This window comes from Curcuma longa, chromosome 21 (genome assembly GCF_044706935.1).
Source record: "Curcuma longa cultivar G26 ecotype Majalengka, Jawa Barat chromosome 21, ITB_CL_G26_1.1, whole genome shotgun sequence".
NCBI classification, from domain to species: Eukaryota; Viridiplantae; Streptophyta; class Magnoliopsida; order Zingiberales; family Zingiberaceae; genus Curcuma; species Curcuma longa.
In genome coordinates this window covers 431,617-457,002 of record NC_133881.1, presented here as the reverse complement: position 1 = coordinate 457,002, position 25,386 = coordinate 431,617, and the positions used below count along the sequence as shown (strand labels likewise).

General features: G+C 36.8%; 3 protein-coding genes across 3 annotated transcripts; 2 read left to right on the top strand and 1 right to left on the bottom strand.

Annotated features, from left to right (window-relative positions):
- The first annotated feature begins 1,409 nt into the window (after window positions 1-1,409).
- LOC141815551 (protein ALTERED PHOSPHATE STARVATION RESPONSE 1-like) lies at window positions 1,410-9,383 on the top strand. The gene is made up of 5 exons (XM_074703499.1): window positions 1,410-2,644; window positions 2,738-2,815; window positions 2,939-3,153; window positions 3,502-3,725; window positions 8,543-9,383. The coding sequence occupies exons 1-5, from the start codon at window positions 1,651-1,653 to the stop codon at window positions 9,201-9,203; spliced, it is 2,172 nt and encodes a 723-aa protein (XP_074559600.1). The 5' UTR covers window positions 1,410-1,650; the 3' UTR covers window positions 9,204-9,383.
- A 300-nt stretch (window positions 9,384-9,683) lies between these two features.
- On the bottom strand, window positions 9,684-13,560 carry LOC141814312 (ras-related protein RABH1e). The gene is made up of 7 exons (XM_074702247.1): window positions 13,485-13,560; window positions 13,258-13,383; window positions 12,906-12,976; window positions 12,205-12,293; window positions 10,340-10,451; window positions 10,094-10,184; window positions 9,684-10,014 (listed from the first exon to the last, which is right to left on the bottom strand). The coding sequence occupies exons 2-7, from the start codon at window positions 13,372-13,374 to the stop codon at window positions 9,871-9,873; spliced, it is 624 nt and encodes a 207-aa protein (XP_074558348.1). The 5' UTR covers window positions 13,375-13,383; window positions 13,485-13,560; the 3' UTR covers window positions 9,684-9,870.
- Window positions 13,561-20,737: 7,177 nt separating this feature from the next.
- Window positions 20,738-25,217, top strand: LOC141814311 (ras-related protein Rab11D-like). The gene is made up of 2 exons (XM_074702246.1): window positions 20,738-21,052; window positions 24,588-25,217. The coding sequence occupies exons 1-2, from the start codon at window positions 20,832-20,834 to the stop codon at window positions 25,027-25,029; spliced, it is 663 nt and encodes a 220-aa protein (XP_074558347.1). The 5' UTR covers window positions 20,738-20,831; the 3' UTR covers window positions 25,030-25,217.
- Window positions 25,218-25,386: the final 169 nt, after the last annotated feature.

Below are 25,386 nucleotides of genomic sequence, written 5' to 3'. Positions count from 1 at the left end.
ATTTATCTTAATAATTAATGAATTAATTTTTGTATGATAGATGGATCATCTTTATAATTATGAATCGGATCCTAAAGTGGGATATTTGAATTATAAAAAAATATTAAAATAAAAAATGAAATAAAGATATCCTCAGATAAAATATAAATTAGGGTGCCCTCTGATTAATTAAAAAAGAATATATTTTTAATAAAAAAATCTTTTTGATTTTTGTTTAAAATATTTTTAGATATTCTACCAATAATAAAATAATGTAATACGTGGACTAATAATTTAATTTTAAATAATGTATAATCGACCAATAATAAAACAATATAATATTAAAAAAGTATATTTTAGAAATAGTTTTAAATTATTTTGTTCAATACGTTATACGTGGACTAATAATAATTTATAAATTTTACAAAAGTATTATTAGCATGAACTTCTCTATTGTAAAAGATAGAATCTGCTACTTTAGTTGTCCCACGATCATTTATAAAAAAATAAATTAAGAAACTATAATTGATCATAACAGAAGAAAGATATTATTCGAGCTTCATCAAAATTCAAATTCTTGTCCTCTTCTATAATTCTTTTATTCTAATCAACTCAGTTTTTTTTTAGAAAAGGGCTAGCATAAACTTCTCTCCCTTACTAAAGTGGTGGTGCTTGGCCGCATCCAAATCTGTAATTAAATATATAATTTTTTTTTGCGTTTGATTACTGATTATTTTAATCCAACTTTTAAAAGTATATATTTGAAAATTTTATTTTATTTTGGATTTCGAAAAACAATTAAAATTCATCTGATTATGTTCATGATTAAAATATGGACATGTTTTAATTTTATGTTTTATGGATATTTATTTAAGGCTGCATATCCTGCGAGTTTTACATTTAGTTATCGTTAAATTTTACTTATTTATATTTAGACCTCGTATACTATATTTATTTAATATTTTAGAATAATATTTATGTATCTTCCTGAAAGGACAGCTGAACGTGGAAAAAAATAAAATAAAAAAATAAAAAAGAATTAAATAATAGTAAATTATGCTGCGTTTGGTCTTCACGTGACCCGAAGCCATGTCTTTCTCTTTCCTTCCTGCGAGAATCCTCTGCTTTTATATTGCTTCTCTCATTCTCTCTCTCTCTCTCTCTCTCTCTCTCTCAATCTCACACGTCAGCCGAGCGGCGTTCCACCTCGTCCTCTTCCTCCTTGTTCACGGTGCGAAGAGGAAAGGAGTGTCGAGGTGTTGCTGATGAACTAGAGCAGGCTTCCGTCCAAAGCACCAGCTCCAGCGAGATCACTCAGCCACCAGAGGTCCTGTTTCGTAGCGCAACGCCTGTTCCTGATGCCAAGTCGAGATTTTGGGAGGAAAGGTAGGAATTTGGCGAGGGGAGAGTGACGATTGAGCCAAGAACTTGCGAAGGAGAGAGCATTTTACTAGGGCGCATAGTGTCTTTGTTAATTCGAGCAATGCGGATTTTTTGCAACCAAAAAGATACTATTGTGGTCAGGAAGTCGCATGCTAGGGTTAGATTTTGCTGTTAAGGGAAAGAATTCTTGCTCTTATTATGAGATTAGAAGTGTGGATGAGAAACGCAAGGGGTTTTATCTGAGTAGGGTTTTGTTTCCTTCATCGCTTTTGTGGATTCCAAATCCAGATGGGTACTTCTGCATCCAAACCATCTAAAAATGGCGTTTTGCTTCTCTGCAAAGATCGCATAGAACACACAAAGCTGGTCGTTGATTCAAGGTATGCTCTATCGGCAGCTCACCTCTCCTACATCCAATCTCTTCGCAGTGTTGGGGCTGGCCTCAGGAAGTTTGCAGAGGCCGACCTTTTGCTCGAATCATCACTGTCTACTTCCGAAGTTGAGAAATCTCCATCACATTCTTCGTATGCATCACCATCGCCTTCGGGGTTTGTAGAGTGTGTTGGTTCACCATTAAGTGCAAGTCCATTGACGCCTACAGCTGCCAATATGAATTATATGAGGGCAGCAGGGGTCTCTTCCGTAAGTGTGACACTTGATCATCAATCAGCAACCCATTTTGCCGCAGAAGATTCTCTTACATTCCCCCTCCCACCTCCACCGCCACCGCCTCTTGATATCGATTCATCATGGGATTTCTTTGGTCCCGCCGGGGCCACTGGCAAAGTCAGTGCGCCAACAGCAGAATCCCATCAGAGCTTGAAAGTTAATAGGATGATTGGGTTGAGACAGATAAAGGAAGTGGAAGTCGTTCCTTTCAAAGAAGAGGGACTTGATATCTACAAAAAGAAGATGGAGAACAAATCTTTCTTGGAGATAACAAATCAAGAACCCCAGTCCACAGACTTGATAGAAGAAAAGAGTCATAAGGATAGAGGAACGAGGTCTGCTTCTACTGCTTTCAGCGGGTCAGTTGATGCTATAGTTACAATTGCTGGATCTGATCCATGTGGGTCAACTGTAAAGAATGCTAAGCTGCCTAAAGACATATGTTCAGAAAGGGAGGACTTTTCTGAGTTCATTACACATCGAGCTAAAGATTTTGTGTCCAGTATGAGGGACATTGAGAACCGATTTCTTCGTGCTGCTGAAGCTGGTGATGAGGTTTCAAGGATGCTTGAGACAAAGAAGATCAGGCTTGGCATCTCTACTGAGACAATAGGTGAAACTATAAATTCTGTGTAACTTGTTTTCCATTATTTTTACTGCATTGCTAAGATCTCTTGTTGTCTTCGTGAAATTCCTGGTGCCACAGGTAGATCTCATGCTTACCAAGTTCTGGTGATATTAAACCAGGTTTGTTGTACAGGAGAAACTTCCCAGAAGCAGGGAGGTTAGAAGTAACTAATATGTGAAATTTAATACAATTTAGGATTGTTTGCTATTCCTATACCTAACCTAGCCTCCACTTTACTGATAGTTTACCATATTGCTTTAAACTTGATGGGTTACTTAGGTTCTAACCAGGATGCTGTGAAAATCATCACTTGGAACCGTTCCATCTCCTCTCTCTCATCATCATCCAAAAGTCCTCTTGCAAAAGCTACAAATGATGATGCTGAAGACACCAGTAGTGATTTTGTTGAAGAGTTTTCTATGATCTCAGGAAGTCACTCATCCACACTCGAAAGGATTTATGCATGGGAGCAAAAACTATATGATGAAATCAAGGTAATCTAATGAATTCTACACGGTCCAATTTTGAATTGAAATTACAAGTTTCATTAGTTGATTAATTGATCAGTACTTGTTTACTTGGTTATTTTCATACCCAGGTCTCTATGAAAAAGGTTGAGGATTACACTAGGTCTATACAACCAACATTAAAATGTCTAAATTTATGAGCATGATGAGTATTTGGTTATTTTCCATGAGTTTGTTGCTAGGAAGGGAAGTCATAACAACCTAATTTACATGATTCAATGTTTCACCAAGTATGCCTATTAATTATTGAGCATCCAATATTATGCTCTGCTGCTACCCTTTTTGATTAATCAGGAGTCTTTTCTGTTATTTTAGGCTAGTGATCGTATCAGGAGGGTGTATGATCAGAAGTGTAACCAACTAAGGCATCAAATTGCACAAGACTTAAGCGCACAACTAATCGACAAAACCAGAACTGTTGTCAAGGACCTGCACTCTCGATTGAGGGTGGCCATTCATTCAGTTGATTCAATTTCAAAAAGAATTGAGAAAATGCGAGATGAAGAATTACATCCACAACTGATGGAGCTTGTGCAAGGGTATGTTTCTAAAAAATTTCATTTTAGTACACTAAATATGATTATGCTGTGAAAAACTGGCTTAACTACATCATCATGCTTCTTTTATTTGTTTATTGCAACAATGGCTTGGACCAAACTCCTTAACTTATAACTTGGATTTTGCTATAACAGTAGGAAATCACCATAGGAGATGGATTTGTTATGTGGATCTTGAAGTGAGATTGAGTGAGTAAAAATAGACTAAATTAAAATCAAGGAATTAAATCAAGATAAATTTAGATATAATCAAATCAAGAACTTAGGTGCTTGATTGAAACTTGAGATTTTTACTTAATATGATTTAATCAGGGGTACATATAAATATGAGGTGCTGCATAATATGATTTAATTACAACTAAATAATAAAGGTATAATGTTAGCAGATTTTTCTTTAGCGAGTCATCTTCTTGCTGGGCACTTTGATCAAGGCTTTTTGTTAGCAAGCAAATTTTAACTCGAGCTGCTTGTGTTAATTAATTCCTGCAATGCTATACCCAAAAATATTCAATTTTTTATCATGAAAAATAATTTTAAATATATGACCTAATGTGAAATCTTGGTGAATATGTCTTTGCCACAACAATGACCAACTTGGGCTCCACATGAGTAGTGAAGAAGAGGAGTTGGTGAAGAGTTTTAAACTCTCTGGTATCTTCACTTTTTCCCCATGACCTTGTGTGCCCCCAATGGTATAACAAAAAAGGTTCTCTCCATTTTCGTAAATGACTGCTAGAAGAAGATGCAAATAATGTTGATCTCTTTTGATCCTTTTGGTTCATTTATTAAGATTCTTGGACCCAAGGTTGTGATTTGTTTTTCCATTATTAGATGACTTTCACCATATACACTATAGTAACAACAAAATGAAGACCCATGTGCTGACTTTGTCTATATTAATAATGCATGTGTCTTTATTCATATCATTTTGTGTTAATACTAATCTATGAGCCCAAAAGGATTTTTTTGTCACCAATTAGATGACACAATCCTCTTAGATTAACATTATGGAATAACAATTTTCATCAATAAAGATTACATAGTATTTGAAACCAAAAGTAAAGTTGACATGACTGGGAGCCTAAGTACGTGAATGAACTAAAGCAAAGGGTGTAGAAACACTTATGAACACTAGGGGAAAAAGATGGCATAACATGTTTGCTTAACCAAAATCACTTACACTCAAAAGTTTGAAGGCTCAAAAGATTAGGAACCATAAGCTTGAAATGTTGAGGAGCATGGATCTAAAGAGAAGGAAAACACATTTCTAGAAATATGCTCAGAGGGCCTTAAATCTTGGATCCAAGTGGATGATTCAAAAGCGTAGGTCATGTAGGCAAAGAGTGTTCCTCCATGAACAAGAGAGGTAGCATTTCTGGGATGATCCATCGGCAATCAGTTAAAGTTAAACGAGTCAAGAGTACTCCTTGATTAGAATTGTAACAGTGGAGCTTTTGGGGGCTAAGGAACGACAACAATAGGTATAATAGCAGATAGAGCCACACATGCATTATGAGGTGGGTGACTAGTGGAGAATCCATGATGAGCATAACAAATCTTCGACATGTTCAAGTTTGCCACAGTAGGTACACTTGGGCTTTTTTAGATTTCCAAACCCCTTTGTTGACCTCCTCAACCCCTTCCCCATACTTGCCCCTCTGAAGGATGAATCAACAACTAAAGCAGAATGATTGATAGCAAGATCAGCCTATGGTGAAGCTGTTGTAGAGGCTCACAACATCCACATGTAAACGTTTGAGAGAAGAAGAATGAAGGGTTTCACTCAGAATTTGAGACCTCATTGGTTTTAGTTTAGATTATATTCAATAAGAGACATAACAATGAGCACTCTATCAAAGCAATCTTGTATGTTTCGAACAGACGATGCAATTAGGAATGTCTTTAAGATTGTTGGCTATAGTTTGAAAGCGATTGCTCGCAACTGCAGGCAACTATTGTAAGCAACATGGGCACATTATTCTGCCCTACACGTCCGTCGACGGATCCAAGCTTTTCAAGCTACTGTTCCAAATCTTAATGTTATTGGTCCTACATCTACAGTCACTGGCACCAATCAATCTGTTCTTACGCCAGAGATGGCATTGTTGATTCTGGGGCGTCCAATCATATGACTGGGTCACCTGATCTGTTGCATAATGTACGATAGTATAATGGCTCACAAAATATTCAGATTGCTAATGACAGTAATCTTCCAATTACAGCCATTGTGATATAGGGTCTTCTTTTAGTCATGTATTTATCTCTCCTGGGTTGTCTACATATCTAATTTTTGTTGGTCTGGTTGATAATCACTGTGATGTACATTTCTCTCGTGATGGTTGTATTGTATCAGGTGTCGGGTCAGGTTGGAAGATCCTAATTAATCTAGGATTAATAAACTATCACAAGAGGGCATGAAGTTGCGCCACAATCTGGTCCTACATGGCCTGAGTGGGCTCTGAACTATTAATCTGGTTTAATGTCATGCATTGGTGCGATAATGCTCCAGGTGGTCAAATTCAACTTGGTTGTTTTGATGTGATTGACAAAGAGTTTAAATTAGGTTTATCTTAAGGTTATGATATGTGCATTGAGTGTGAAAGTGTTTGGCAAGTTACACGTGGAGTTTGGAAAGCTCATGAATTGACAAGGTCAAGTTGTGTTGATAGGGAGATTGTTAGGTGCCATAATGCCCCAAGTTGTCGAGTTTGACCAAGAGCTTGGCAGGTTACACTTAGAGCTTGGAAAGTTTGTGACTCAATGGGGTCAAGTTGTGATGAAGTTTATTTGATGTGGTCAAGTTGGATATATATGCTCGATGGCTTAGAGGTCTAGAACGAGGTGGTCTTGAAGGTAAACAATGAAATATGACATGGAGTAAGCCTAGAGGGCTTGGTGCATCCAAGGAATTGCTAGTGAGGTGGACTTTAGTACGAGGAGCATTGGGAGCATGGATCAATTGTTGGTTCGATGGCTTTAAAGCACCAAAATGAAGCAAACTTGAAAGCAAGGCAAAGGATGACTTGAAACAAGTTTGGAAGGTTGGTGCTATCTGAAGAACTAGCACATCTGAACTAAAGGTCTAGCGAGGTGGACTTAGAGGTGTAAGTATCAACGACTTTGAAGATTGGAAGATACAACTATAAGATACTATGATTAGACTTGTGGATTATCATTATGAAATGATGTGGTGGTCTGTAAGGAGCATTTGACTAAGGAACAAGTTTCGGGTCTTAGTTGATAGTGGATCTCTAGTCGATTGAAGGTGGACCTAAATTGAATAAATTATTGATGTGTGAGTTGATTGTAGACTCTATGCTTGGAAATAAGATGTTTTTGTTTGAGCTTTAGTCGAATTTAATTTAGGTTCCATTTGACTTTTTGATTGATTTAAGTTGACTAAACCTTTGACCGTTGTCTTGCAATGCCATTTGAGTCATTTCAATAGACTAGAATTTATTTCTATTCTATTAGAGATATTCACAAATTAGCCTATGGCATATAATATTGATATCTTAGCCGACGGAGTTAATAGAAGTTGGATTTAGTTGACTTAGTTGATTGACAAACCATTCATTAGCAAATAAGAATTTTATCTTAGTCGTTGGAGTCAACTGGGATTGGATTACTCAACTAGATGTTTGAGCTGTCATGTCGATTGGATGTTTGAGCAACTGATTAAATAAGTTTTTCATTAAACTAGTTGTTGGCAGATAAGATTTTTATCTTTGCATTTCAATTGATGGGGAAGATTTAGATTGACTGGACATGAGCATAAGTAGCTTGGTGACGTATTCAGCATAAGTAGCTTTTGAAGCTTATTTATGCATAGACTTGAGGGTGTATACAAGGGGTAAAGGGACCTTGATAGATATACCAAAATATACTTTGGTATAATTTGAATATACAAATTCATTCAGTTGCTAGTCCCTAAGTGCTTTTGTTGATTGCCAGAGCTCAAAAGATTTCTATTTTCACAAAAATTTCAGCTTTGCATTTGCTCTTTATTTTCTCAGTGCTTATTTGTATTATTTGAGGAGAAAAATAAGGAATTGTTGTGTTCTTTGTACTTTCATCTTTAAATTTTGTATTAAGACAGTAATTTTCTGTCTTTGGAAAAGAGAAGTTATTATTGTGACTTTGGAATGATTCACCTAACCAATTAGTAGGTCATGGAGAAGGATCGGGGGTCTTAATCACATTACATCTTGTTGTTGGTATTGCTATTTTCATTTGTCTTCTTTTTATTTCCGCTACAAGAGAAACAACCTTCTATTTTTCAGGTTACGGACTATCCACTCCCCCCTAGCCAAACATTCAATCTTACAAGATGATCCAACTTCCCTTAACCCATGAACCATACACGAACGACTATAAAGATGAAGGATAGTTCTTTCCATTTAACTTCTCTAACTGTCATGGATCCTTAGAGGTTAGAGTGGGCCACAACCCAAGGCACCAGGGATGTCAATGAGGATGAGCTTGACATAGAGATATGGAGGAAGCACTATTGAAATGGGAACTTTGTGCACTGACCAGTAGTTCGAGGGAATTATTCCTTATAGAATAAACCTAGGCAGATCCACTATCTTATATATGTTATCCATATTGTGGAACATTACAAGTATACCTCCTATTACATACTGATTTTGATATATAGGTCCTAACACATAACATAGAAAAGAATCTCAACCGATACAGTATTGTGCAAGCAGGAATCGAATGTTTTTCGTGATCCAAACCTACCTTTGTTCTATTTCATGTCATCTCTATTTTGCAATCTAACAGTAATGTTTCAGGTTGATAAGGATGTGGAAAGCAATGCTCGAGAGCCATCATACGCAATTCATCAAAATATCATTAGCTTACTATGCAAAGGCACCGGCAGTTGCAACACGAAGTGAAGTTTACAAGCAGGCATTAATCCACCTAGAACATGAACTTGAATACTTCAGCTCTCACTTTTCGAACTGGGTCGATGCTCATAAGTCCTACGTGGATGCACTCAATGGCTGGCTTCAAAAATGTATTTTGCAACCTCAGGAACGCAGAAAGGGAAGGAAGAAGCCACTTTTTCCACCTCGTCAAGCCATTTCACCTCCTATATTTGTAGTTCTCAGTGATTGGCTTTCAGGGCTCAACTCAATTCCTACTGAAGAACTCCTCGACTCAATCAAGGGCACTGTGTCAGTTATTCACAATGCACTAGGGCATCTAGAAGATAATGAAACAGGGAAAGTGCCCGATGAACCAGAAAAAATAGAAGAACCCAATGGCAAGGAAGAAACTAATTGCAAAAGACATTTAAACTTGGATGGCTTGCAAACAAGTTTAACATGTATATTTGATAAGCTGGCAAAGTTCTCAGAAGCCACCCTGAAAGTTTACGAAGATGTTAAGAAGAGTAACGAGATAGCGTGCATTGCTTATTCAAACGCCGGGATGAGGTATCTGCTCTAGATTCTCCTCTGTAACATAATTATTATTGCTTATCAATCAGTCTATGTTTTTGCTATGCATGTCCAAAATCTGTGGTTGTAAATGAGGAACTGCAAATTCTTTTGTTGGTTCGGCCACAGTCTGATGCTCTCATGTGGTTTTACCAAGTTTGAGGATTTCACTAATTTGAGATGAACTATTGGTGGCCTTTGGTTTATCAGATTGTGACTTTCTTTTCGATCTTTGATATGAAACTTATTTTTCGAAGAGCACATTCAACTACAAAACAGTTAAGATATTATAGTTGTAAATCCTTCGTTAAAGATCTTCAAAGTGTTGATGAAGTTTCACCAACATGAAGAAAGAGATGAGTTAAGCCATTAAGAGATTCTTGAAATAACAGAGATTACCAAGTGTGATTAAACTCATCTTTAATTTTTCACATATACTTGAATTATGCATCATTATACAAAGGGGAAAAAGCTTGTAATACAAGCAAGCATGCTTGTCATACAAAGGGAAACAAGAATTGGAAGGAACTCTTAACTATGCACACCAGACATCCAATGACAAACTCAAACAAATGCCAAACAATACCATTCTAAACTGGAAGATTGGGCAACAACTCTACCACTCGTTCTCATCCGAAAAAGTATTTGATTGAATCTTGTTAACTTCAGAATGATCTCTAACATGCACATCCGCTAGATTGCTGTTGTGGCTGCGTTGAAGTTGTGGTCGTCTTCAAATTAACATCAACCATGTCCTCCTGCTTAGTGGAGGCGAGTGATTCCATTCCAGGGAGGGAAGCAGCAATTTTGCGGAATAATGGCTGTCAGTGTATCCAAATCATGAGAAATTAGGATCCTAGAAACAGAATTCGAGCATTTGAAGCAATAAGATGTGCCTACTTTGATGTTGAATCCAGCCTTAGCGCTGGTTTCGATGAACATCACTCCCGACTCACGAGCTTTCATTTCTCCTTCTTCCATTGAGACTTGCCTGCAGCAAATTTTCCAAAAATATATTACTGACGAAGCAGGCTTGTATCATTTTGGAGCAAATTTTCTTTTTGGCAATATCAAATCCTTGTTAATGGGGGAAAAAAATGAGAATTATCAGAAAAAAGGATAACAGATTCAAGCATAGGAAATGACCTTTTGTCAATAAGATCTGTCTTGTTCCCAACAAGAACTATGATAACGTCACTGCCTCTTTCTGTTCGCACTTCCTCAATCCACCTTGAAGTGTTTAAGAATGATTGGCGATCTAAGAAAGGGCATGCATGGAGTTTAGCAAACCAGAAGGCTAAATCTCTTAAATCAACATAATAATGCAATTTCTTTTATGAATTTATATTGGTCCACAGACTATGTTAGAAGAACATAATGGCTTTGCAACATGTTTTGTGTATAACTAGACAAGTTGGGGAGCCACTCAAATGTACCTAACCAACAGAACCCTGGATTAGTCTTGCAAATTTCACTTGAAGGTTGCTCATCTAGCCGAACAATGATTGTCTATGCCGCCACCAGTCCAACCTTAAACTATGGATGAGTCAATCATCCTGATTCCATCTTGAACTCTTCGACTGACATTAACGAATGCCAACTACTTAAACTGACAATTGTTTGAGGAAGTCTCAACTTGGAGAAGGTGAGGTGTTTCCTTCAGTACTAAGCTTCAGAAGAGGCAAATTATAGTACAATTTCTCATTTTTGAATCTTTCACATGAACCATTCATGAAAGCATCGTAATGATGACTCAATCTCTTCAAACAGACAATTGCTTCATGAGATCTCCAATATTTTTCTTGGCATGAAATTGTTTACCAAGATTGTCAACTCCTTTGCCATGTTTGTTTTTGTCAATCCTCGCTGTCACACACAAGAGTTATGTTAGTGTGTCTAGGAAACTCTAACCGACCCTACTATCAAATCCAACTGACAGAACCATATGTGTTAACACCCCTCCCCTAGGCCTAAACATTCTCTCAACCACAATGCAACTCCAATAGGCACAAGAAGTCATGCATTCGGATCACAAATATTTTCTTACACCTTTCTACTCCTACATATGCTCTCCAAAATGTAAAGTAACCTACACCAAGAACAATAAGTCAGATATCCTGATCATTAAAGTTTTTTACAGACTCAGAAAATCAACATGGGGGCAACAAAGAGATCTCATTTCCCTCTCTCTCAATTAGGGATGTACAAGCCATTGAGGAGCTTAGCAAATCTTGTTACCATCTATTACCATGGATATTCAACTAGTGGAAGATGTGATTCACCATCTCCCCCTAGTTAGCATGATTTTGCATGATGTGTATGGATGTGCTGGCAAAGGACAGAGATGCTACTCCCGAAGTAGACATCTCTTCTTTGGTTGCCTTGCTTGCAGCACAAATAGACATGTTAGGAAGAAGATGGTTAGTGTTTCCTAAGGCACCTCCTACTATTGACAGAGGATTCACTAGCTATTGCGGCCCCTATTGAAATGTTTCCTCTTCCAATGACAGGATCCAAAAAATCTTTGGCTGTAGCATCCTAATGTCACTATCCGTATGGGAAACCTTCCTTCTACAGATAACTAAGGTTTGGAGTTCAGTGGATCCTCCAATTGGTAATTTTAGCTCTACTTATTAACACTTGGTTTTAGACTCCTTCCACCAATGCATCTAGTTGGACTCGAGATCTTAACCCAACTAAGAGGAATGACACAATGCAGCCATTTAAACCCATGATGGATCATATGTACATGAACCAAGCCAGAACGATGTTAGATGATTTGACACAGATGCTTCAAGAAGTCACAACATTATCTGTTAGTGACAGTAAAAGGATTAGCCAACTGAGGTTTGAGATTGTTCTCTACTTGAAACCTTGATTGAGAGGAAGGCAACATCATGAGATCTCCCATGTAAACTGGCTCAAGTTCTAGCATATCTTTTCTTTGGAATCTACATCAGTTTCAGGAGTCTTGAGAAAATATGAAACCAAACAGAACATAAATTACTTACTAGATATATCATAAACAATAATTGCAACAGAAGAGTCTCTAATGTAGCTTGGAATAAGACTTCTAAATCTCTCCTGTCCAGCAGTATCCCTGATGTATTAAATTAGAAGGATTAAATAATATAATTTACTAAAAAGGTTTTGAGATGGAAAGCATGATACATATGCATCAGTTTTATGTCTGGATCTATATCCTAGTTGACAATTTATTCAGACATCAATTCAGATACAGTAGACATTCTACTCTGCATTGTATAACAAAATTTGACATTATTCTTGATCATAAGCAGCTACATACTGAAGTTTCCTAAGATGTTTGAAATCTTAAGAAATCACCTAGAATGCAGGCAACAAGATGTAAAAGGTAAACATCCTTTAACAAGTAAAACACTGAAAATTCTTTCTGGTTGGGTGTTGTCCTACAATCCCATCAATAAGTTTTTTCCTTTTTTTCTATAAAACACCAGGAAAAAAGGAATTAATACAAGGAATTAAAGGACAAATACCATCTGACCTTTGAAAATTCAGGCAAATATACTGAGTGCATTAAAACTGCCAAGATTTGTGATACAACTATAGCATTCTAAAAATTTTAATCATTATATATATATATATATTAACCTTGTAACAAGAAACATTATGGTCTTATGATCAATTGGATCATTGGTTGCAAAAGGTTACAAAAAGGAGGCAAACATATTACCAGAGCTGAAGACGCACAGTACGGTCTTCTAGGTACATTGTTTTGGATAGAAAATCAATGCCAATGGTTGCCTGTCATCATTCAGTGACAAAGTGGTAAGAAACTGTGAAAAAGTTTGCACAAAGCTATCAGAATCTTAGTCAAATATTCACTAAGATATCATGCATTCATTTGGAAGCAGAAAACCACCAACTACATATCAAACAATTCCCAAAACCAATTCGAATTTTGACTACGGCAACAAATCAAACACGAATCCAGTTCAAAAACCACCACTGGTAATATGTATGAAACACGAAATCCCCAAAATGTGATGAAGTGGAAATAAGGAGAGAAAAAGGATTTCTTGGACCTGATAGGTGATATCGAATTTGTCGTACATGAAGCGAGTGATGATGCTGGTCTTGCCCACCGATTGATCCCCCAAGAACACCAACTTGTACTTGGCTAGAGCCGATACGATCGCCATTCTCCCTCGCTTTGGAAGGGAAGATCTCAGATGCGAACAAAGAAGAAGACAAAGACTAAGACAGAGAAGAAGAAGAAGAAGAAGAAGAAGAAGAAGAAGAAAGGTGGTACGTCTAGTCTTCGGGCGAGGGTTTCAACTTTTAAGCAGCATCCGTTCCAAAGGAAATCGCATCGTCGTTCAGGCGACCACGACAGTCTCCGCCCCGGAGACGACGCGTCGATTCCCTTCTCGTTTGCGTACGTGTCGTTGTCTGGTTGGACGAGGATTGGGCTTCGTATGTTTCGGCCAACTGCCATTGGCGCGACCCGTGTAAGTCAACCGAACGTGGAGGCGGGCTATTTCCACGACTGTAGTCGCGTGGAACTCACGTGATCCGCCTTCAAAATCCTTTGTATTGCTCCCGTTGACATTGTTGCTGATAGCGTAATCGATTGGGCCTTCGTAGTTGAAGACTTGGCTTAATCGACGACTTAGAAAAAAGAGCAAAGGTAAGCTTGCTTTGCCCCTCGGGGCACGTTGCATGTAGGATTATTAATGAAGGATTCTCCGTAGCATCACGATCCAATTTGTGGTATATAATTTTATAAATCATTAAATTTAATTTTGAGCATTTTGTATCATACCATCCAAACCAACTAACTTGGCTAACTGCCCAACTCATAAGTATTGGGTTGACTCATTTTCTTGGACTAATTAACTTTCTTTCTCTAACTCATCCGCCATTTAATCTATCTCAATCTAAATATGTTGAGATATAAAATATGTTGATGGTGTATACTCAAAATATGTTTTTGACTATATGTATTGTTCATCAAAGTAGTTTTAGATTATGTCAGTTTCGATATTCATAAGTTACGCTTTAAATTTATTGATAGGCGAATTAAGGAGAAAGTCGTCTATTATCTCTAAATTAATTGGATAAAATTTAGACACATGATATTCAATGCAATACTTTCCCACAACATTGAGATATAATTAATGTATCGTATCAATTATTACAATAAAGAATTGGTTGTTTTGATATAACATATTAAATGAGCTACAATCTTGATTCATTTGTAAATATGATTGTGCCCCATCCTATTATAAAATATAATAATACTTAGATACTAAAACCACATTTTGAGTGAAATATAATTATACAATTGGTGTATAAATATCCTCATTAAAGTATGATTGCCCCATATACAAAAATTGGAAGACAATATAATCATTTATTAAGAGAATAGGATTGTATTTTTTTTTTATTTTTTTCTAAAAAGTATTAAGGTAATTACCAATTATTTTATAATCCAAAATTGTATTTTGAATATGAATGACTTGAATAAAAGATTGCTTTAATTACTCAAAATATACTTTATACCTTATTTATTTTAAATTTTAATAAACCAGCCAATTAGAAGGTATTTAACAAAATACATTGTATTAATTTGAATTTTATTAAAAAATATATATTAAAATTCAAATAGTTGTAAAAATTATGCTAAATTTGGCAACAATGATTTACCAAATGGCGCACATAGGTTTCAAAAATTTTCAAATCACGCACCATACTTTGAGAATGACTAAAGAACGTGCTAATTTACGGTGGGCTTTCTATTCTACCCCTCCTACAAAGATTAACTTTCCACTCATTGATTTTCAATGCATCCGGGCCATATTTAAAATGTTTAAATTTTAAAATAATTTTGATGGTTCGGATGCATGCAACCTCAACATCTCTCTCCCTTCTTCTCTCCCTCTCTCTGCACGTGCCAATCTAATATCTTCTCTGTTTAGTCGTCGAAGGTAAACATATGCACTTTATTTTAATCGACGAGATCGTCCCACACTGAAAACGTTCGCAAATGTTTTCTTGTGTTTCTCTCAGGCGATGATAACTCACTTAGGGGTTTTGATAAAACCCACATACTGATCTGGTTCAACTCTCTACATTTGAGTTTAGGATTTTGTTTGTCGTCTATGTTGATTTTTTGAAATTTTTACCTGTTCTTGAGAAATTACCGCGTTGGGATCGCTCGTATCGGAGGAACGATCACGAAGGGGAAAGCTCCTCAGGTTTCCACAAATCAAATCCTCCGATTGGAGTTCCTCTCCTTTTCGCCGGCAACGTTCCTCTCCTTCTTTCTCTTCTACTTCGGCTCGGACGCACTCCCCTCAATCGTTACTGGTATGATCGTACACTTCTCAGGATTTTCTCTCCCTTTTAATTGGTTAGCCTTTATGTTGTTGTCGTGGAAACTTGGGTTCGATTCCCAACAACCACTTATATTAAAACACATTTTTAGGCGGCCTTCCAGATTAAAATGATCTATTGGACACATCCCAATTAAAATCAGATATGTTGGACACAACCCAATTAAAAAATAGATTTGCTGGTTTTTTTAATGCTTCTGTGCCCTAAAACATACGTTTTTGTGTGCCCAAACACACTGCCGCTATATTTTTCTTCTTTCTTCCCTAAAAGCATGTTGCCCACTCTGTTCATTCCCAATCTTGCCGGCGCTGGCCTCGCCGGCACCAGCCTCACCAGCGCCAACCTCGCTGGCTGTGCCGAAGACAAAGCCTTCCATGTCAGAGCCTCAAACAGATCGAGGTTCAGCCGTGCGAAGACGGCGCCAATGCCTTGCTTGCCGCCGACGCCAACCGACCGGCTCCATGCCAGCTTCGTCGGCATCAGGGGGACACGTCGCTGGCCGCGAATAGTGCCTGTGCATTGTTGCGGGCATGCGTCTCCGACCAAGAACAGAGACGGGCAGAAATCGCTCTTTTTGCGTGATTTTTTAACAGGAAAGAATAAATTGGGCACGAAACAAACAGGTAAAACATTAAATCTACTTTATGCTCTGATACCAATGTTGAATTTTTGAAATTTTTACCTGTTCTTGAGAAATTACCCATTTGGGATTGCTCGTGTCGGAGGAATGATCATGAAGAGGAAAGCTCCTCAGGTTTCTACAAACCAAATCCTCCGATTGGAGTTTCTCTCCTTTTTGCCGGCAGCGTTTCTCTCCTTTCTCTTCTGCTTCGGCTTGGATGCACACCCCTCAATCGCTATTGGTATGATGGCACACTTCTCAGGGATTTCCTCTCCCTTTTAATAGGGAGAGGCCGCACACGGAGCACATCACACGGAGCGCATCACACGAAGCACAACGTGCACTCCATGGGCAGTTATCGTAACTGCTCACAGTCTATACTCTCATTTCAGAATGGTACAAAAAGGTGTGGTAGGTGTTTTAGCCTCTTGTTCTTGGCCATCCACACGCAAAGGTATGTAACATGGGCATGTTTAATCTTTAGTGTTTGTGTTTGTCTGCTGTGGATTTGAATGCTGTTGTTTTTAATGAATACATTGATTTATTGAAGTTGTAATTTCATTGACTAGCAATTAGGGAAGGTCGGGCGGTGCTCACGTGATCAGGTAATCAGTGACCACACGATCAGGAGTAGACAAAATCGCAGCTCGCGATCGGGGAGGAGAAATCACGATTTCTTGTCTTCACTCATGCGATCGGGGAGGAGAAATCATGATTTCTTGTCTTCACTCATGCGATCGGCGACACTAAGCTACCGCGCGATCAAGAAGGTAGCCACATTTGAGAGGGAAGGGCGGCGCTCAAGAATGGTCGTCGGGCTCGGGAGAGAAGGTGCGGCGTCGCACGATCAAGGAAGAAGAATATGCGATTTGGGAAAATCATGATTAGCTCTTCTTCTATATTCTAACATTAGGATGAAACAAAAAAGAGGTGGCTGATTAAAGTTACTGTAGCAAATCGACAAACCGATTACTGTAGCAAATCATGGGTTTGAGAAAGGTAAGGTTTGAATGGTTGTGATTAATCCTAACTATTATGATTTAATACCAATTGTTCATTCTTATTCGATATTATATCTCACATAATATCTTATTGGATTTGGATCCAATCCAAAATCCCATCTCTTAACTCAATATCCAAAACTCATATACCGATTAACTTAACTCATGTTCGGTTTAAAACCAAATTAAGTTGGTTTAATTTAGTTCAAAATCAAATCGTTTGATTTAATAACCAAAACACCTCTGATTAGAACCAATCCAATTTCATTTATTTCGTCTTCATAAGACAAGACCCATCATCATTTTCGATCTGCCAAAATCTCTTTCATTAGAATCAAACCAATTTGGTTCATTTCATCTTCATAAGGCGAAGTCCATTTTTGCCCTTTGTCCGATCCAACCAAACTTTATTTATCTCGTTCTAAGAATCTAATTCTCTAACTCGTTTTAAGTCTTTAGGAGAAACTTATAGTGCGTATGACCCAATAGGTTCTCGACTATGTTAGCCGTCTATAATTAATCATTAATTACGGAACAATCATGAGTGGTACATAGTAGTACATCAAGACCTCTAATTGATCGAAAAACCAATAATTGATTCTAGAACTATCTCAGCAGTTACAATAAAACATGTCTCGTTCCTTTCACCATCTGATACATGCTTAGTTCAGAACATGATCTATATGTGTCAGTCCCCACTAGGCTGACTACGTCACACCTAGCCTAAACTTGCATTTTTATCTTATAGATTCAAGTTACTTATACAAGTATCCAACAGTATCATACTCTTGACATGCAATACTTTGACAAAGACTTCAAGTAACAATCTTGACAAGCAGCCGTAAGGTATGCATCTCCTTTTTCAAGGAGCATTGAATCATCTGTGGACTATTTAAACATCTTCGGACACTTCAACTTACACTTAATCATCACAGGTCTATACCTCCTTGGAGATGTTTGCTTAAGATGTCAAAGTATAAGCCTCCATGACCAAGATAACTTGAATATCGCAAGTCAAAGGAAACTTACACTTAAACTACACTGAGGTCTTCATTAACATATCTCTATGTGCATAGAACCATATGAAATCTCATAACATGTCACTTTAATGAACTAGTTATCTTTAACTAGCATCCACGTTTAACTCTCAACATCCAATGTCTCCAACCAATAGAAACAGCTGTTTGGTAAACCAAGAAATTTAAAACGTGCTAGTTTCAACAGAATCGATGACCTCTGTGTTCAATAATTTATCGACTAGAGATAATTTTAATACATTCATAATTGCACATATAGAGATACTCACTAGTTTTGATCTAATTATAAATTCTCTCATATTATGAATCGTATTGCGGACATTCAGTAAATAAGTTTAAGATCCAATTAAATACATAGATAATGTACATTCAAATAGTGAATCATTATTTATTCAATAAATAGTACTACCATAAGGCAGATTGTCTTAGAACACATCTCAAATATAATATATCATGAATAAATTTTTTGTTACCTCCGCTTGTATGAACTGCAATAACTCATTTTCCTTCCATCTTCACTTGCTTTCCATCACCAAGTTCAACATGAGAAGTGTAATTTTTATCCAACTTTTCAAATGCTGGCTGATTTCTAGTTAGATGATTGTTGTAACCACTATCTAAATACCATTTGCATCAGATTTCTCATCATCCATAGTAGAAAGAACAATTTATTGTTATCATCTTCTGCTTTTACTGAAAAATTAACTATCTTTTTTTCCTTTATGATTTTCTCCCTTTTCTTTATATTAGCAATCCTTATTAGAATGATTAGAATTTTTACATCTAATACATTTAAAATAGCATTTCTTGGACTTATGACCAACTTTCAAACAAATGAAACAGCAAGAATTTGAGTTATCAAGTTTTTGCTACCGTGAAGAGTCTCTTCCTACTCTTCCTCGCCTTTGCTTTGAAAATACCTTCCATTACTTCTACAGCCACTGCTCGTGAAAATGAGCCCCCTCTTGATGTGCAAAAATCGCAAGTGCATAATTATTGTCAAGTAATAACAAGATCGATTCCACAGAGACAATAAAATCATGTAATAGTCAAAATTGTAAAATAAATTATTTAGAAAGTCAAAAATGTAAGAATTGAGAAAGAACGAAATCGAATTAAGAAAGCGTGAAAAGTCTTAGGAGAATGCTGATATTGCAAAGAGACTCTAGGATTTTAGTTTCGCTACGATGACTATTGACATCCTAAATATTATTTACTTTTTTACCTGAATATTTATTTACATGTAGGTGATTTATTCCGATATACTGATATAAACTTTTGGAATAATATCGATGTGTCTACCCAAACACAATGCTAACTTTTAAGGTGACCTTACTAGAGTGATCGCTTTCTCAGAGAAGATCTTGTCACAATATCCCACGGTTCTTTAGGTGTCATCCCTTATTTTGTGACACTGAATCGGGGTCAACCCATTAAGATCTCTGATAGCCAATAGTGCTCTCATGAGATTTTGGATTACTTTCATGAATAATCCTCACGTCTCGATCTTTATAAGTCAGAGATTTGGATTCACCTTTCGGTCCTTCCTAGCATCCTATGAGATATGAAGATGCACGATTAGTGTCAAATCATATATGCACAATTAAATCAAATAATGGATAAATACATCATGTAACAAGAAAGATAAATAAATATAAAAGACGAATGTCAATAATACATCGAGCTATTCCTTCATCCTAAAATCTAAAGTACTACTCTATGGAGATAGAGATACAACTAAAAGATAAAGAAGAAGACATCCTACAACTCAAAACTAAAAGAGAAAAAAAGATGAAATTTAGTCATGTTGTTATCGGTATCTTCAAAAGAAACTCAAACTCTAGGATGATTCGATTTCTTGGAACGACTCTCTGTTGCATGTATCCAAACTACATAAATATTTGTGAGATTTATTTTCCACCAATAGAGAGATATTGAGATTGTACATATCTAAATTATAGAAATAATTTTTATATTTAATGAAGATAGATTTACTTTATATGAATTTAGAGAGAGGGAAGAATAGAGGTGTGAGGGTGTATGTATCTAAATCACAGCAATATTTTTTATATCTATTATTTTTGAATTTGATATATTTTGAAAATCATTGTGTGAAAAATTAATGTTGACGGAAAGATTAGAACGGATGGCCAAAATTATTATGCTCTTTGATTTTTTTTTAAAATACGGTGCATGATTTTTCAAATCTAAGTGCGAATCTTTTGATAAATCGTCGTGGAAACTTTGTTCTAAATTAAAGTACTTGTTCTAATAATTAGAACCCTAGATGAATGAATTGTTTGGCAACGAGGGATAAGAATTGGTGACTCACACGAGTACCCGCTTGCTTCAATGACTCGCGCCGCCAATCATTGACAAGAGAGTGGTATGATTGTGGGTAAGATTGCATCAAAGTGGTTAACCTCTTACCGTTCTCACACGCGATGACTGGGCTCGGTAAGTGAGCAGTCCACTTCTCTTAAAATGGCTTTTTGGTGCTGCCCCGTCGCGTATTCCAAGCTCGGGAGGGATCGAGTCACTCGCCGTGGTTGCTGCGATCGTGGGGCTCTGGTTTCCATCAGCAAGAGGCGGCGGAAGGAATGGCGGGCGGCGGCGGCAGCGACAAGATCGACTACGTCTTCAAGGTGGTGCTGATCGGAGACTCTGCGGTGGGGAAGTCGCAGATCCTGGCGAGATTCGCGCGCGACGAGTTCAGCCTCGACTCCAAGGCCACCATCGGGGTGGAGTTCCAGACGAGGACGCTCGTCATCCAGCACAAGAGCGTGAAGGCACAGATCTGGGACACCGCTGGCCAAGAAAGGTATTTACCCTCAAACCCTATTCTTTTGGTTCAAAGTCCTAGTCGATTTAAGATCTAAGTTGTCGGTAGTGTATTCGCATGGTGCTGCTGCCTTTGGGCCTTTGATTTTTGCGGTTTGCTTGTGTAAATTTCAGTACTTTGGTTTGCGTACTTCAAAGTGAACGAACTTTTATTCGAAAATGCTGTTCGACCATATGGGATCTAATTCGGGTAGCAGATGCGTCTTTGTTGTATTTTACAGTTAGATCGAAAGGCGATGTAGTGTAAATTTGATGTTTACGTGGTATCAAAACACGTCTTAAGGTAATGTTAGGGAGTAATGGCTGTTTTGTGATTGGTCATTATCAACTCTTCATGTTTCTAATTCATTTAGAGTAGATTTATATCGAATATGACATTTGATTTCACTAGTTTCCCTTAGAAAGTGGTTATAGAAAAGAGAGCTGAATCATTTTTCTACTTCAGTTTACATCTTGCTTGCACGAGCACTTACTTTCTACTGGGGAAATGGCGGAATTAGTGGAGTCTTCATTTGTCAAATGTGCCAACGGCATGCTCGATTCTTCCATGTCAGGTTCTGCTAGTCCTGGGTCTTGAGCAACATAAATACATAAATATATTAAAAAATATGTCAAAAATCTAAATAAACATTTAAAACTGGAAAAAGATTTAAGTTGGTTGGATCTGAACTCAGCCTTCGACCTACTGCAGGTTGCCTAAGTACCTTTCATAGAAAGATCCTGACCTATGCAGTTTTCTTTCTAGCATATTTATCCCATCTAGGTATGGGCTTGGGATGATCCAATTGCTCTTGTATTATCTTCATTGTGAAGTCTGATGCTTAATATTGACTGCCCCTGCCTTGTCTCATACTTCAAGCAGAAGCATCTTTCTGCATCTAGTCAAGTCTTCAAGAAGATGCATATTTCTAAGTTCTCCTGGTTCATTTGACTTCTTTCATCAACAGTCAATTACCTGCACTGAAATAAAACCTCCAACACCACTGTAGATACAAGAACAATTAGTATATCATGTCTTGCAGCTAGAACAGGGTAAACTGTATATCTAAGTCTCAATCTATAATCTCACTTGATTTACTTGTTGCACCAAAATTTAAATAAAAATTTAATTGACTTGATAATTTAAATCAATATTTGGGTCTACACTTTATTGATTTGGTGGGTACAAATTGACAACCTATGCATTGATGAGAGAGTACAAACCTTCCAAGAAGTTGAGGATGTTGTAGGTATCTTGGACCTACTTGACTATTACATATTTCTTGTGGTGTAAAATCTACATTTTATTTATAAAAAATTTCATATATTAAAAGTCATATATTAACTTCATATATTTTTACAATAACACTTTCCAAGATTTCATACTTTGAAAATACTGAATAATAGTTTCATTATCAATTGTATCAAATACATCTTGCTCATATACAAATAATCATTTCCTAAAAGTCATAAACTTTACATTTTACTTTGCAACCACATACAATAAGTTTCAAAATTATATTTCACAATTATAATGTATCAATACTTCCAAAATCGAATTATCCAACTCTAAAATCTCAAAAATCCTTATAAAATATAAGTTGAAATTTTTGAAAATTTCAAACATTAGTGTAGGTTGATTTTCACAATTCAAAAGTCTAAATTTCAAATTTAAGGAGTTGAAAATGAATTTAAATTCGAAAATTTCAACCTTAGCCTTTGATTGTAGTTGAAACAACAATCCATCGATCCCCAAAGCTATTTTCTTCAACATCTATTCAAGAACACAACTCAATTAATCAATCAAAGTTCAACATTTTCGACCCTAATTGCCTAAAAATTGAACCAACAATCTAAAAGGTGAGCTAGGGTTCCACTTCCACTCATTGCGCACCACAACCTCCGAAATCACACTCTAGATATTGAAATTGAGCCTAAGCTTCCTTAAACCATGATTTCCAACAACAAGAACTCATAGCAATGACAACAAATGCGTCGCATAGCTTTGGAGATAGAAGAGGGTTAACGGACTCGTTTCAAGTTGCGATATTTTCTCACCAAAGTGGTACCAATGGATAACTTAAGTCAATGGCTTTCTAAATATGTGGTAAATTTTAATTTTTCAACGACGAACCATGGTGAATCGATCGGTTAAAGTGACGGTGAGAGTTTAAGACTATTTTGGGGGGGGGGGGGAGAGAGAAATGAATATGAATCAGATATATTTTAATTTTAAAGAATCCACATGGAAATCTGATCTAGAAGAACTCTTGTTTAATCCGGTGGAAATTCAATAGTGATGACTATGATATTGTGAAGTAGATGTAGTGTAGATCTTGATTTGTGATGTGATAATTTTATACTTGTGTATTTATGTGTTTGTGAAACCCTTTTTATATTATATTTGATGTAATTTATATGAAATTTTCTTTTCTATGCGTGGATCATTCATCTTAATTCTCCATACATGCAACACATGTATGAATCCCATAAATCTCAGGGGGGTGGTCGCATCCCGTCCCCACGTGGCTACGCCACTGTCTACATTTGATTAATTTGGATGGGTACAAATCAACAACCTATGTATTGATGAGAGAATACAAACTTCCCAAGAAGGTGAGGATGTTGTAGGTATCTTGGACCCACTTGACTATTCCATATTTCATATAGTGTAAAATCTACATTTGATTTACAAAAAATTTCCCGAGAAGAAATCATCTTCTCTACAAGTTTTTTTCTTTGTTTTTTGTCTTCTTAACCTTTAAACACACTCTAGTTGTGTCTCCTAGGCTTTGAAATGCTTCACTGGCGAGAATTCTCAATCCTAGCGGTCATCATGTAAAACTATATTAAGAGCAATCCAAAATTGGCACTTGAGCATAATATGTTGACAAACATGACAATAATATGTATTCCTTAGTTTGGTCCATGGAATAAAATAAAATTTTCATTCCCATCCCTATATTTGGCAGGAATTATGTAAGTAATAGACCAAGAATAATAACCACAAACTAAAATATCCCCACAACTAAAAATTTTCTTTGGACAAGATCAATTATGACATCAAAATAAGTATTCTTGATATTCATAAAGGGAATAAAGAACTGCAAAAAATAACTATTCTGTTAGAATTCATCAATAAAGTCATCCCTCCGAATTAAATTTGTTGTTAAATTCTACAGAACATCCTTGAAGCATATATGATTGTTCAATAACTACTCTTTGTGATGCTTTCGTTGCAATGACATTGATGCTTATGGCGCTGCATGTTATCCTTAACCTATGATGAAGCAATTCAGATTATCAGTCACTGGTTCACGTCACACGCCCCTAGATGCTGTTTGAATGTTTTTATGAGATGCTTTTAATGATTTGAAAGCCACACACAGTACAATATTTTAGAAATTTAACAGAGTATTTTGTCTCAGTCCAACAGTTTTTTAGTTTTTGATGAATTTGATATTGGATCTGCAACTTCATTGACTCTGTTTATCATCTAGCACAGACTTAAGTTATTGACATATAAGCGAATACAGGTATAGAGCTGTGACCAGTGCCTACTACCGTGGGGCAGTTGGGGCCTTGCTTGTTTATGACATTACCAAGCGTCAAAGCTTTGATCATATTCCTCGATGGCTGGAGGAGCTTCGGAGCCACGCTGACAGGAACATAGTCATCATGTTAGTAGGCAACAAGACTGACCTCGAGGACCAGAGATCCATAACCACAGAAGATGCCCGGGAGTTTGCTCAGAAGGAGAACCTCTTCTTCCTAGAAACATCAGCACTAGAAGCTACAAACATCGAGAATGCCTTCCAGACTGTGCTGACTGAGATATTCAACATCGTCAACAAAAAGAGCCTGACTTCTGATCCTCAAAGCAACAACACTGCACCAACATTGCCAGGAAAGAAAATAATCATCCCTGGCCCTGCACAGGAGATTCCGAAGAGTAAGACCTGTTGTACAACTTCCTAACTTGTGTGTTCATCTTCGTCGTAGCTGTTCTTCACAGCGGTAGCAGTAGCTGTTTGTTTTGAATGGTGACATCTTGGTGGAATTGGAAAGAATTGAGTTGGGGAAACGAACATGGGAAGATGTGATTCGGTGTATGGTTTAATTATATTTGGTTGATGTGAAACACTTTTGATGCTTCTCTTGCGAAACTTACAACCTGAGTAAAGCTGAGACTGCTATGGTACTCGAAAGAGAATCTATAGAAAATTTCCAAATGAAAGAGGGCTTTTTATGGTATATATTAAAATAATTAAGAATAAGTATGAAAAATGTAAAAACTAAGTATTTTAGGATTATAATATGATCAATTTTAAATTA